We start from the raw sequence: 14743 nt of genomic DNA on the forward strand, positions 1-14743 counted from the left end.
TTAGATATTAGGAAGAAATTCTTTACTGTGAGGGTAATGAGGGACTGGCACAGGTTGCCTAGAAAGACTGTTCTGCCCCTGGATCCCTGAAGTGTTCAAGGTGAAGCTGGATGAGGCTCTGAGCAGCCTGGTCTAATGTACGGTGTTTCTGAACTGAAGGATCTTTATGGTCCCTTCCAACCTAAACCCTTCTGCAATTTTATATATATATATATTCTCTATTATTACTTTTGTTGCTGTCGGTGCCCAGCTGGTGGACCCAGAGGGCTGCTGTCCCCAGATCGGGGTGTCTGTAGCCCTTGAGGGGATACTCTGCAGCATCCCCTCCATCTCACCCTGCAAAGCAGGGACAGGGAATTCGGTCTTGCGCAGGGGAACGCGGGTCTGTTTCCTGCTGCAAGCACCAGTGCAAAGGTTGCAGCGCATCCACAGCCCTCCTGCGCCTTGGGATCAGGGAGAAATGCTCCCCTGCAGGGCTGCAGCCGCACTTTTCCTACTGTCAGCGGGACTTCCCCATCACGCTGCTGTGCTAGAGGTGCCTCGGCAGCTGGGGACACCGGGGCTCGGCACCCCCGCCGGCAGCGGCGGCGGTCACCGGGGGGTCACCAGCGCCAGGTGCTGTCGCCGGGGCGGTGCCTCAGTCGCGACATCCCCGCGCTGCGGGGACGCCCCGTCGGGAGCCGCCACCACTCCGGGGAAGGAGCGACCTCTCCAGGAGGGCGGACCGGACCGAGCCGGGCCGGGCCGAGCCGGGGGGTGGGCAGGAGACCCCCAGACCCCCCCTCCCCTCCCCTTCCCTCCATCCCTGCATCCCTCCGCCCTGACGTCACCGCCCCCCCGGGTCTCCCGGGCGACGGCTCCATCAGCGCCCGCGTCAGCGCCGCCCGTTCCCTGGCAACATCCCGGTGTCTCCGCTCCCCTTCAGCCCCGCGCCCGGCCGCGCGTCTCGCTGGCGTCAAAGTGACGTCAATGGGCCCGTCTCGGCTTTCGGCGGTGGGCGGGGAGGGAGGACGGGCGGGCGGTGCGCGGATGGAGGCGAGGGGCGGGCAGGGCAGGGCTGGGGGGCCGGGACATCCCGCGTGGTGCCGCCTGCCCCCCGGTGCGCGCTGGCCCCGCCGCGCTCACACTCGCGCTCACACGGACACGGGCACGGACACGCACAGCCCTGCGCGCACACCGCGCTCCGCCCGCCAGGTACGAGGGCGGCTCGGCGGCCGCTCCGCCGGGCTGAGCGGGGCTGAGCGGGGCCGAGCGGGGCCGAGCGGGGCCGAGCGGGGCTGAGCGAGGCCGAGCGGGGCTGACGGGCGCTGCGCTGCCGTGTCCGTGCAGGTGCTGCGCGGATGCTCCCGTCCTGAGGCGCTGCCCGCACCCCCCGCCTGAGCCATGGTGATCATGTCGGAGTTCGCCTCGGCGCCCGCGGCCGCGCACGGCCAGCAGCGGCCCCTGCGAGTCGGCTTCTACGACATCGAGAGGACCCTGGGGAAAGGCAACTTCGCCGTGGTCAAGCTGGCCCGGCACAGGGTGACCAAAACGCAGGTGGGTGCGAGGGGCCGGCGCTGTCCGCTCCGCGGAGCCCCCGCGGGCGCTGCTGCCTTCGCTCGCCCGCGGTGATGCCGCGAGTTTTCCCGCTGTGGGAATTCAAAAACTCAGCAAGAATTTGTGCAAAAAACGCACCCCGGGTCCCGCAGTTCGCAGTGTTACTGTAGCTTCGCTGAGTTACTCTCAGTTTGCTAAAAACGCCCTGCAAATTAAGGATGTCTTGAAGGCTTCAGACGTTTTGGTTTTTTGGTTTTTATTCATTCAGTGTTCTTCAAGAACAAAGAACCTGGGGTCTTATTTGCAGATTTTTTTTTTTCCTGGGCGTGCAGCCGTATTTATATTTCTGGTGCATGTCAAAATCGTGTCAGTCACTACAGCAGAGGATAGTCTGTTACAAGAATCTGTTTTTCACTGGCATGGGATGGATTAAAAGATTTATGGAATCCTGTCCAGTGCTAATTTCTGCAGTTCTGTTCGCTACCTTACGTGTAATCCTTTGACGTAGAAAAGAAAAACGAAAACGTTCTGTGCCGTGAATTCTGTGCGGTTCAGAAAAGCAGAATCAGCTTTGTCAAGTCTGTGCCTTAAAAGCTACTTTAAAAGCTACTTTACTTGGATTTTGTATGTGGCGTGTTTGTGTGGGGATGTGTCTTTTTTTTTTTTTTTAAATCTGTTTTAACAGTGAGAGTACCTGTTTTGTAATACCTAGGGTTGTTTTGTTATTATCTGAATTTGCAGGTTGCAATAAAAATAATAGACAAAACAAGGTTAGACCCAAGCAACCTGGAGAAGATTTATAGAGAAGTTCAGATAATGAAGCTTTTGAATCATCCCCACATTATCAAGCTATATCAGGTAAGAGTCCAGCTTTCAAGCATAGCACGTAAATAAAATATGCTTGTGGTGTTCTCTTGCATGTGATTTTTGCATCTAATATTTGCAGAGAGAATGCATATTGAAATACTGAAATACTTTTTGAGAAACGTTTGAAAAATAACTGTCTTCAAAGTCATCCGTTGTTCTTTGAACAAGATTCTGGTAGATTAGACAGCTTTTTGATAAAATGCACTGTAAAATTTACAGTTGGAACCAGGCTGACGTTTGTTTCAGATTGAGGAACGAGTTGTCTGAACTTCTATGATTAACTTGCCTTTCCTATCTCCTCTGCTTTTCCCGGTTTAGAGGACTGGAACTTCTGACGTGCTTTAGATAAGAGGAAGACTTAAACTCACGTTGAGTGGTAGAGAAGGAAGCACTAAAGTTGAGTTTGCCTTAAGCGGAAGGGATTTAAAATCACTAACAATTAAGTCAAATTAATTTAAGTAGAAAGTCTAAGTGGAAATTTAATCAAAGAATTTGATTAATGAAAAAGGAAAAGGTGGTAAATGTTGGTATCTTAGATTATGTAAAAAAAATTACCTGTTTGGTTGTTCTGTTGCAGTTTGTGTAGTTTTAAAAGAGAATTTTAAGTTTCTTTTCCCTGCAGACTTTCAGATGAGTTTTGGTTTAGATTTGTTCAGTTTCTGCACTGATGGATATTTTTAACCGTAGGAACAAGTTAATGTGTTGTGCAGAAAGCAGGATCACATTTGTCTTGTGAGCAAGAACTGCTCTGCAAATTCCAAATGTTAGATCTAAGTAGCCCTTGGCGTGGGTTCCTCTTAATAGTTTAAATAATGTCGTGTGGATTTAAGAAGATGACAGAACAGTTTGGGTCAGAAGGGACCTTTAAAGGTCATCTGGTGCAAGCCCCTGCCACGAGCAGGGTAGATATCAGTCTCTCTGGACCTGGCTAAAAGGGCAGAGGGGAGAAAGGTGGAGATGGATGAAGCAGCAGGTCTGAAAGTCCGTGTGCAGTAGTAAACACTATTATCAGCTGTGATCTTACTGCTGGGTTTGTTAGCTTAAAAAAAAAAAAAAAAAAAAGGTTAAAAAAAAAAGGTAATTAACATGTAAGGCTGAAGAGCCAGTAAGGCAGGTGCTTAGGCAAGGCATTATTTTAAAAGACCTTGACACACATGAAGTGTTTGTATTTATAGTGCTACCCGTCATAACAAAAATGATTCTGTGTTAACAGCTGACGTCAGGGTTGCCCATGGGGCAGTATAGGACATACAGAAACATTCTAACAGTTCGGTTGAGTTCATTTCAGTGGAATGATGTGGGTGAAAATACTGTTTCGGAGCACTTAGAAAAGCAGGCTAAATTCCATCTCGTTGAACCACTTCACTTGATGCAGCAAATGACGTTGGTAGTGGACCATAATTTCTTTTCAGTGAAGTTTTCTTTTCTTTGTTGTTGTAACTGATGCTTTACCTGTTTGATGGAGGCTGAGAAGCAGGGATGGAATTAGATGACATACCAATGTAGGGTGTGTGTTCTTGTATTATTTCATCATTGTTTTAGTTTCAGCACCGCGTCTTAATTTCGTCCAGCTGGCAACTTTCCCAGAACACTTTCCTTCAGTTTTTTAAACTGGGAACCTCTCTTCCTTTGCTGCTTGTTTGTTTATTTTCATTTCGTGTCTGTGTGTACTTGTAGTGAGGGGAGGACAAGAGTTTTTGAAAAAGGTTACATGTTGGGAGCCTGGAAGTTACAGCCTTTGAAGTAGAATTGAGGCTTTTTGGATTGTTAACCTATTGTGAGCCTCCTGATTCCAAAACAAAGTATCTGCTTCTTGAGAGAAATGGAATGTTTCCAGGGAAATATTGTATTCTGAAGTCTGAAATGCAACGTTTCAAAGGTGTAGCGTGGCAACTGAAGATGAACTCGGAAGTGCTCAGCATCTCTCATTCATTATTTGGATTTTAGGTTTTTTTTTGTTTTTTAATTTTCCTCCAAAGTCAAATATTGTGAAATATCAAAGCAAGTTGATACTGGATTGATAGGCAATATATTGACAGTTGTTGATGTGCATCAAGCCCTGCTGTTACACAAACAGCAGCCTGTTATCACTTGCACAGGAGGCTCCCCATGTCCCAGCCACCTCCAAACTGGAGCAGGGGATCTGATACCACTTCTTGCTTTGTCCAGCTTGCAGCTATCTCTGCTGATCTGAGCCCCCACTAGCCTTGAAACAAAGATGACTTCAGATAAACTTTTAAGTTTCTTTGCACGTTCAAAATATGTCACGTTAATTGTAAAACTGTATATGCATATTTTAACAAAAGGGGAGTGTATGAAATTATCTAAACACTCATCTGCTCTCTTATGGAGATTAGGTAGCTTGGCAATGGTGAGAACAATGGCCTGGGAAACCATTGTATAATGTAGGCACATAAGCCTTGATTTGTTATCTTTTTCATTACCAGTTTGCTTGGAAAGAACTCTGTGGTGCAAAATTAGATGCTTTTACTGCCAGCTGCTGCAGCAAATATAAATTTGAATGGATATGTTTGAGAATTCACATAGAAAAATAAATGAAAAATAAATGAGCTATAGAGCTCTGCTTTTTTTTTTTTTTTTTTTTTTTTAAATCATGTTCTCTCATGTCTTCACAGGTTATGGAGACAAAGGATATGCTGTACATCGTTACTGAGTTTGCAAAGAATGGAGAAATGTTTGGTAAGTCCTCACTGGCAGAGCTCACAACTCCTTAGATTTAGAAACCATGGCTTTATTTTGTCATTCCTGAATAACAGATATATTCTGATTAAAAACCTAGAGCTTATGTTGTCAGCTGTCAAACAGCTAGTGCAGCACCTGCAGGATTATGAAAAATTTCCTCAGGGTGTTTCTAAATCCTGTCTGGTTTTGTCTTGCAGATCACCTGACCTCCAATGGGCACTTGAGTGAGAGTGAAGCACGGAAGAAGTTCTGGCAGATTCTCTCAGCAGTGGAATATTGTCACAGCCACCACATCGTGCACAGGGATCTCAAAACAGAGAACCTCCTGCTGGATGCTAACATGAATATCAAACTAGCAGGTAATAGGAAATACGAGGTCTCTTTATAAAGAACATCAGGCGTCCTGTTTACACTTTGGGTTTCCCTAGGATGATCCTATAAATGTATTTGTATTTGTGTAAGTGAAAATAATAGTTACAGATATTTCTCAGAACAGATTTTGTGAACAGAAGGGAATAACTTAAATGAAGGCAAAAAACAAAGCAACACATCTGTTCTTTTCTCTCAATTTTCTGCTGCTTCTGAATTATTAGTATGTGGTTGAGTGTTTTTGTCTTACCCTGGATTTTCACCTTTATTTTAGACTTTGGCTTTGGAAACTTCTACAAATCGGGAGAGCCCCTCTCCACTTGGTGTGGAAGCCCACCCTATGCAGCTCCAGAAGTTTTCGAAGGCAAAGAGTATGAAGGACCTCACCTTGATATATGGGTGAGCTTGTTATTCCTCAGAAACTGCGTTTCACACTTCGTGAGGGCCTGTGGGCCTTCAAAATCATTGTTTTTCCTGGAGTCACTCATGTGCTGTGCTGTTTTCTCTTGGCAGAGCCTTGGGGTGGTTCTGTACGTCCTTGTCTGTGGTTCTCTGCCTTTTGATGGACCCAATTTACCAACTCTGAGGCAAAGAGTGCTGGAGGGGCGGTTCCGCATCCCATACTTCATGTCCGAAGGTGCTTTTTTTTCAGATCCTTTATGTTAGAACCGGTGCTATAAAGGAGTAGCTGTTGAGTTTGCAGCTGGCAATTATTTTGTTTTTATGTATCCAGTAGTTTCTGTAGGGCAGAAGACGTTTTCTTTTCTAGGATCTGCTTTGTACTGCATCTAAAAGGCTGTAGTTTCCTTTCTTAGGATATCCCTATGGATTACAAAAATACTTGACTCCCTCGCTGGAGAAATAATTGCTCAGAAAAGAGAGAAAACAGGCTTTTGATGAGACTAGCCTGTAATGCTGGGACAGGTGTAGTTCTAGGATATTTTATTTATGCAGAAGGGGTGTATGCCAGTGTGGCTGTGCTGCCAAGGGGAGCAGGAATAGGGAGGCTTATTAGTGTTTACTGAGAACTCCAGCAGTCTGATGAGAAACATGAAACTGAAGAGTGTTATCACCTCTCTCTGATTTGGTTTCAAAACCAAGTGAACGTGCTTCTGTTGTCACGTGGAGATTATCTGCTGAAGTCTGAAGTTTATCAGTTATAGCCATGAACAGCTGTATTTCCTGGTTATAAAGTAAATAAGCAGTATGGGACCAGGACCAGGAAGTTGTATGTGATGGGGTTCTGTACTAAGTTCTGACCTATTTTGTGTGGATATAACGCCATTAAACCTGCATCCTCTCAAAACCAGCTCTTGTGTAAGATGCAAAACCACCTGGTATCCAGTACAGCTTCATTTCCTGTAGTGAGATGTTTTTGTGATAATCATGTGGACATCTCTTGTGCTGTCTGGAATATCTGATAGTCAGATCAGGCATCAGCTGCTCCCAAACCTTGAATTCCTGTTTTCACACTGTTGCTGGGAAATGTTCTTAGCAGTGACCTGGGGCTGGGCTGTTATTTTTTTACCCCTTGCTCATGAGTTTGTCTTTGTCACCCAGACTGTGAAACACTAATCCGACGGATGCTGGTTGTGGACCCAACCAAGCGGATAACCATCTCCCAGATAAAGCAGCACAAGTGGATGCAGGCTGACCCCTCCCTTCAGCAGCAGCAGTCTTTGTCCTTCTCCATGCAAAACTACAACTCCAACCTGGGTGACTACAACGAGCAGGTCCTTGGGATCATGCAGACCCTTGGCATCGACAGGCAGAGGACTGTAGAGGTGAGTTCTTGCCCTTTAGATAGATCTGCAGTGACCACCAGAATGCCACTCGTGGGTCATTCAGTGACTGGCCTTGATCTGGTGTCACAACATAAAATCTTCACCGCCTTTCTGGATTTTGCTTGTTTTTTATTTTTTTTTTTGAATGTGCTACTCTGAGCCCTTAGTGATGAGCTTTGGCCGTTTACATAACCTGTAACTCAAAAGGCCCTTCCAATGTCTTCCAGTCTCTGCAGAACAGCAGCTACAACCATTTTGCTGCCATTTATTACCTGCTGCTGGAGCGCCTCAAGGAGTACCGGAGCAGCCAGGTGTCCACTCGGCCGGCAGCCGGCCGGCAGCCACGGCCCAGGAGCTCCGAGATCACCAACGCTGAGGTGAGGACAGGAGGAACCTCGGGATCTCCTTTCCATGTAGCTGCCAGGCTCCTGGAAACCAGTTCTGATAGTGGTGCCCTCTGACAGGACACAGCCTGCTGTGCCTCAGCAGGAGGCTGAGTGAATATTAATGCCCCGTTTCCTAGGAAGTGACCGCGGGTCATGGTCCAAAGAATAGTCTGCCTCCAGTGCAGGTCAATAATGAGGCACAGGATTAGGCTTCTCGTGGAAGTTTGCCCTTTTAGGCATGGCTTGGCTATGCTTCTTTGTTGCATATTCTGTAGGTTCCTCAGAAGTACTCCATGAGTCACTTAATGTGTTTTTCTGACATTCATTTTATTTTCTTCGCCCCCACCCCCTTTAAAGTGTGGTTTGGGTGCCTCTGCAAATTGCACTTCCAGTTAAATTGCCTAACTTATGAGGAGGAGTTGGAGTTCTGTGTTTGTGTTGGCATTGATGGATTAGCTTTGTTCGTTTTCATAGAAAGCAGGAGGAGAAAGCTTGCAGGGAAGGTGGCTCTGAAATTCTGTGACTCTCCAGTATCTGAAAAGTCACGTGGAACTGCAGTGTGTGTGATGGCTTCTGTGCATCGCTCTCTCTCCAGATGCCTCAGGACACTCTCACTAGTGAAACCCTGCGATCATCTCTGCTTTACCAGCAACCTCAGAGCCTGATTCAGCCATCCTTGCAGGCAGAAATGGACTGTGACATAAGCAATCCATTACAGGTTGGTTTTCCCAGCTAAACTCTGTATTGCTTCTTTTTTTTCATTGTTCTGCCAATCCACAACAATGAGGGTTGTGACTATTTTTCTCTCCCTCCTAAGTTTTGTTTGGCATTTGGGCATGGTGTCACATAGTCTCTCAGACAATACTCCTACTGAAGACATTCTGCAGAATTGTGGACAGTATTAAAAGGCAGTGCAGAAATAAGGAAAAGACCCTGAAGTCTGTGATCTGGCATGTTTTCCAGCCTGTGTTCTTCCCTGTGGATACCAACTTCAATGGGCTCTTCCGGAACCGCTCCATCTCCCCCAACAGCCTGCTGGAAACCACCATCAGTGAGGAAGTGAGGCAAGAGAAAGAGCTGGAAGATGAAATTAAGGCATATGACCACCCCATCTGCATCCCTAGCAACACCAGCAGGAGGCACACCCTGGCTGAAGTGACCACCCATTTCTATCAGCACGTCCCTCCATGTAAGTAAGTCTGGGAGAGATGAAGTGTGTCTCTAGGCATAGGAAAAGAGCAGAGAAGGAGTGCCATAGAGCCCAATGCTAAGGGAGAATGTGCTGATTTTACCTTAATTGGGGTAGGAAAGCCTAGAAGAGAGGTTTGTACTCTGCCCTCCCTAGTTCTGTCTTCCTACAGATAAGCAGGGCCCTTAGGGAAGAGAAGTTGTGCTGTTGCATTTCACCTAGATCTCTTCAGAGGGGAATACAAATCTGGTCTGCTTGCTTCTGCTGTTGTACTGGGGGAGAAGAAAGTGCCTGAATTTTACAAAAAAACACCTCACTGATTGTGTTTGGTACATACCCAGACCCTGTGAACCAACCAGATAAGCACAACTGTTCACAACACAATCATCCTGGTTGTGCTAAAGAAACGCTGTGTGCCTGATCCAGCACAGCCTGGTGATCCTGGCGTTGCTGGCCAAGCCCTGCCAGCTGGACAGGAGCCCAAACTGAGGTTGTTTGTTGATGACCCCTTGCTGGAGTCAAGCCCTGGGACAACACGAGTTGCTGGACACCTCTCCAGCTCGAGGCTGTTTGTTAGTGCCAGTGTAGGTGGGCAGAAGGCTCTGATGTCATGTTTGTTCCTTCCTGTACTCATCTTGGGAATGTTCTTTCTCTCCTTCCTTCCCCTCCATAGGTATAGTCATTTCCTCCTCTGCCAGCCCCACAGAGGGAACTAGCTCAGACAGCTGCCTTACTTCATCTTCAAATGACAGCTCAGTGGCCCTGAGCAGCTGTTTGGCAGGTCAAGTAATGACGGGGAGCCCGGCCACAGTGAGGATGACGTCGCCTTTCCTCGCTTCCCAGCGTGACGCTCCCGTGTTACAAGCCCAGGGCTGCATGGGAGGTGCTTCTCTCCTGCCTGTCAGCTTCCAAGAAGGAAGGAGAGCATCTGATACCTCATTAACTCAAGGTAATGTCTTCCTGGCTTTGTTGCTGAGGAATTGCACCCTCCCAACAACCCCTGGGTAGGGTGCAGGGAGACTTGCTGCCTGTTAGTGTTACGCTGAGGCTGGACACCTGGATATTCTGGCTTTTGTGTTCACGGGCAGAATATCCAGAATATCCTCCCTGAGGGAGGGTGGGATGCCCTGGGGAAGGTGCCTGGAGGACAGGTTCTCAGACACTGATTCAGCCTGCCCATGGAGATATTTCTGCTGCCGTGAGTGGGATGGCAGGCTCCACCTTCCTCCTAAAATATGGAGTGCACAACGTCATGATTTCTCCCAGGCTTTTCCTTTGCTGTGCGTGTCCATCTGCACAAGGGTGCAGCTGTCCCAGTCCCTGTTTCATTACCTAAATCCTGCTCTGACCACCAGGCAGAGGGTGAACGTGAACTGGAGACTCTTCTAGGCCAGTTCTCACACCCAGGAAGGCTGATCTGTCCTGTAGGCAAACTGAGGAGGATTAAAGTGCATTTCTTTTCCTCGTGTCCCACAGGCTTGAAGGCTTTTAGGCAGCAGCTGCGGAAGAACGCTCGAGCCAAGGGCTTTCTCGGCTTGAATAAAATCAAAGGCTTTGCTCGGCAGGTGTGTCAGTCCTCCTCCTCCTCTCGGGCAGCAAGGAGTGCCATGAGCCCTTTCCAGCACACACAGCCCAACACCTGCATGTACAGCAGCAGCGGGAGCAGCAGAGAGGGGAGAAGCCTCCTGGAGGAGGTGCTGCAGCAGCAGAGGTGAGGGAGGAGATTTGGTGTCTTTTCACTGGGTTTACTTTGGGTTAAGGGTAAGCAAGGAGGGGTAAACACAGCAAAAGAGGTTGGGGGTTTGTTCACTGGGGGTTCCTGTCCTCCATCTTTGCTGTGTGGCAGTGGGTAAACTGCTTGGCTTCCTTTGTGGCTTCCTGCCCTGGCACACGTAACACAGGACGTGCAATTCCACTCAAAAATCTCGATGTTCAAATATTTGGAGGTTGCTGAATTGAGAAGCAGTTTGGTAGTGCGGGGGAAAACATTGCTTCTCCCTACTGCAAGCTGTGTTTTTCTTTGTTAGTTTTGGGAATGATTTCTTTCCTCCTCTGCCTCCTCCTGTAATTTTCCCATGGCAAGGAAGTGAGACCTTGTAATTTGGAAAAGTTACAGCCCACAAAGGAGGCAGAGTTCCAGTGGCCTCAAATGTCATGTGTGGTGGCACCTCTTCATTCCCATAGAAGCAAGATGGAAAATTGAGCTTCCGGTTTATCTGCACACATTGTCTCTAGAACATCTATTATTAGGTGGCCAAGTCGTGATCAGATAAACTTGGTTGTGATAGTTGCCCTCTGCAGAATGAGAGAAAGCCTGGCAGGGGCAGCTTGCTTTGATTGTGCTGCCTGTGGTAAGGAGAGAAGGAGATAAAGGGGAAAGTTATGGGCAAGAAAGGAAGGAACAGAACATGAAATTATCCCAGCAATGCAAATTAACCTCTTCCCCCTTGGATTTTGTTCAGAATGCTCCAGTTCCAGCATCACCAACTACTCCAAACAGCTTGTCCCCAGACTTCCCAGACACCCGCAGCAAGCAGCATCCCCTCCTCTGACGGGCCAGGTACCTGCAAAGCCTCCAACTCCATCCTGCTGTCAGAGCTGCAAAGAGAGAACTCGTTCGAGCTGGCCTTTGCTGGCAGCAGCCAACTGCTCCAACCTCATTTCTTCGGCGTGAGCGTGTCCCCGGTGTCGTCGGCCGCTCACCTGCTGGACACTCACCTGTACATCAGCAGCAGCAGCAGCAGCAGCAGCGCGGCCCCGCTGGCCGCGCCCTTCTCCCAGCAGCAGAGCTTCTCCGCGCCGTCCCCCAGCTACGACGCCGTCACCCTGCAGCACCACGGGGACTGTGAGATGGAGGACCTGACTTCCAGCCAGCTGGGGAAGTTTGTGCTGGTCAAGTGAGAGCTTGGGGCCGCTCTCGTTGCGGGGAATTTTCGCCGCCGTTCCGTGGCTGGCTGGCGGCGTGGGGCGAGTGACTCTCAGAAGCAATAAATTTTGAAGTATGTGAAGAGGCTGTCGGGCTCAGAAAGCTGGCAACTTTATAGGACAGAAACAAGCAATATGTATGTCTTTTTGCTTCTACTATTCTTGCACTGAACAAATACGAATAGAAACTGATTTTTTTTTTTTTTTAAAGGAAAAAAAATAATGGTGGGGCAGATGGGTGGGGCATTTGTGGGGGCAGGGAGGGATGTGGTTGGGGAAGAACTCTTCGGTACTGTACTCAAGTCAGACCAATACAGCTCTGCTGTTATGCAAGATTAGCAGCTGTCAGTAGTGGTGACACAGCAGGGAGAGGCTTTTCAAAGAAGGGACCAGAGCCTCCCTTTTTCACAATATTCATTTATGGGTTTGTGAAGATGATTACCTCTTTAAAAAAAAATAAACAGAAAACCAGTGGCATGCAGCATTATGCATTCATAGGAGACAAAAATGGAAGCATTGCCATTTGTTGTTTCTCCTTTTCCCTCCTGTTAACACTCATTTTATTTAAAGGAACCAACATCCCCATTCCACACCTCCCAGATACACATACTTTAAATGAAAACTGTGAACTTCTTGCTTGATACATCAGCTGGAAAAGCTCAGCATGCCCTTCTAATTAGTACAGAAGCAGTAACTATTGGAAATATATCCCTTGATAATCAAGATCCTAATTGCATAATGCCTGGTCTTTTGCAGAGATGTTTGGGAGTGGTGTATGTGTGTGTGTGTGTGCATACACACAGGTGCACACATGCCTGTATTTGTTGGTCTGGATAATCTTTAGGAATCTTTTTATAAACTCTAAGTTTGTTCATATTCTTGCCGAGGCACTGAGGAGGGAAGCAGCAGCACCTGTGGGGTAATGGGAAGGGTTTTCTTTTTAAAAAGCCCTCCTGGAGGTTGCCTACAAAGTTGCCTGAGGGGTATTTCTTAGTGCTGCACATTGTTATTTCCGCTGCTAATTATGTTTTTATGCATTTCATTATCAGGGTCCAAACAGAACTGACTCTTGGGGAAATGTGCAATATTGAGGTTATAATTATATACTGACAAAGACAAAAGGAATAGGCTAGGACAGAATTCTACTCTAATGGAGTACAGCTTTTTCTGAACAAAACTGTATTAAAAGTGAGTAAAACAGCACAATCTTTGGGTGTTTGTTTTTGGTTGGTTTGTTTTTTGGCATATTAGCAAAACGAGGTTTTGCATTAGATAGGTGTTTTTTCGTATGGTTTTTAATGCTGTATATGTATATAAATAGGAAGCAGAAAACTATATAACACTAGTTATTTTTTATATTTTGTAATATGCTTCTGTTGTGTTTCTGGTATAAACCCCGAGTCCCCTCTCGAGGCAGACCATGACTTCTGTTGGTGTCAATAGAGGTTATGCTGAGGTATAAAGGGGAGGACAGGCTGTGCTCCCACAGACATGAGCTGGGGAGTGCATGCAAACTTTGGAAGCAGGTGAGCAGACAGTGAGACAGCTTGGCTGGGAGCTGCCATCCGAGTGTCAGAGCATAGCTGCATTCTGTCTAAATGCTTAAAGGACCCATCTCCCTAGTGTGACACAGGGTGCCTTCAAGTTACCTTGGCTTCATGCAACCTGCAGTATTACACATTTGCAAATAATATAGAGACCTGTTTTGGGTTTTTTTGGGTTTTCTTTTTTGTTTGGTTTGTTTAGTTGTTGTTTTTGGTTTGTTTTTTTTTTTTAAGGAAAAAAAAAAAGAAAAAAGCCAAAGATTGACCAGGTTAATTGGTGGGAGTAGGAAGAGTTGAAGATGTCATGTGGCTCTGTCTGTGGCTCTCCATAAACAACCTCTTTATCTGTGTGTTGTATCTGTGTGTCTGTATTGGTGCATCTCCAGCTTGCCACTGCTGCTCCATGGTCTGGAAGCTTCAAAGTGACAGAAAATTGCTTGAGTTGAACTCCTGTTAATGAGTGGTGCCTTGCAGCAGAGAAAACACCAAAGTCTCATGCTCATTTGTAGTGTGGGTTTAAAAGAAAACAAACAAGCAACTCCCCAAAAAGCCCAACCCAAAAAATATATGGCTGGAGAGGAGGGCAAGAAGAAGCCAGCTTGTCACAAAGCAGCAACTTGGCCTTCAATTTTCTAAGGGGTAGCACACGTACTAAAACCACAGAACTTCCTCCTCAATTTGTGTTTTGTTTAATGCCATGGATCTAAAGGCCACAGATTCTTTTGTTTCCTGTCCTGAGCAATGACAAGCACTTTACTTTCATAGTATTTTTTTTTTCCTTTTCCAATTGCTGTAGAACCTCTTTGGAATTATTGCTGGAGCAGAAGAGGTCATTTTAAAAGTCTGGGGTTTTTTTGTAGATATCTTGACAGTGCTGTTCTGCAGACTGCAATGCAATAGGGTATTTAATGACACATGATTGGTTTAATTGAGATGTATATTTTATTTTTTATCATGACTGAACAATCATTTTATTTCTTATGTTAAAATGAGAGGTGTACACCAAAATGATTAGTTGATGTGTTTTATTTAATATTTAAATAAAAAATGTTTTAAAATTGTTGTCCTGCATGTGATTCTGTGGAGTATCTTCACCCAGTGCACTTACAACTTGCATAGTCAAGACTCATTTTCAAGCCAAAGTCCTTTCTATTACATCCTAAATCAAGAGGGATGGCGGGCTCACAAATCTGATAATGGGATATTGAGCCTTTTGCTGGTAGGCAATCTGTCTGAATTTAACCCAAGCGTGTGGTAATCGGGTTATAAAATGCAGCAGGACCAGAGGTCCGGGCAGTGAGCATGGCACTGTGCTGGAGTGTCACCAGATGGGCACTCCCTCCCTCCCTCCCTCCGTGTCACCTTCAGCTGAGACAGCCCCAGCCCCATCAGGGCAGTCACTGAAAGAGAGCAAAGGGAGGGAGGGATTCACAGGGAAAA

The 14743-nt window shown here is 46.8% G+C and overlaps 1 protein-coding gene across 1 annotated transcript; it reads left to right on the forward strand.

The window, feature by feature from the left end:
- The first annotated feature begins 1349 nt into the window (after nt 1-1349).
- On the forward strand, nt 1350-14365 carry SIK1 (salt inducible kinase 1). The gene is made up of 13 exons (XM_014876822.2): nt 1350-1536; nt 2278-2394; nt 5040-5103; nt 5304-5465; nt 5750-5874; nt 5989-6112; nt 7036-7259; nt 7487-7636; nt 8241-8363; nt 8609-8834; nt 9508-9783; nt 10311-10545; nt 11297-14365. The coding sequence occupies exons 1-13, from the start codon at nt 1384-1386 to the stop codon at nt 11733-11735; spliced, it is 2418 nt and encodes an 805-aa protein (XP_014732308.2). The 5' UTR covers nt 1350-1383; the 3' UTR covers nt 11736-14365.
- Nucleotides 14366-14743: the final 378 nt, after the last annotated feature.

This window comes from Sturnus vulgaris, chromosome 2, assembly GCF_052056855.1.
Source record: "Sturnus vulgaris isolate bStuVul1 chromosome 2, bStuVul1.hap1, whole genome shotgun sequence".
NCBI lineage: Eukaryota > Metazoa > Chordata > Aves > Passeriformes > Sturnidae > Sturnus > Sturnus vulgaris.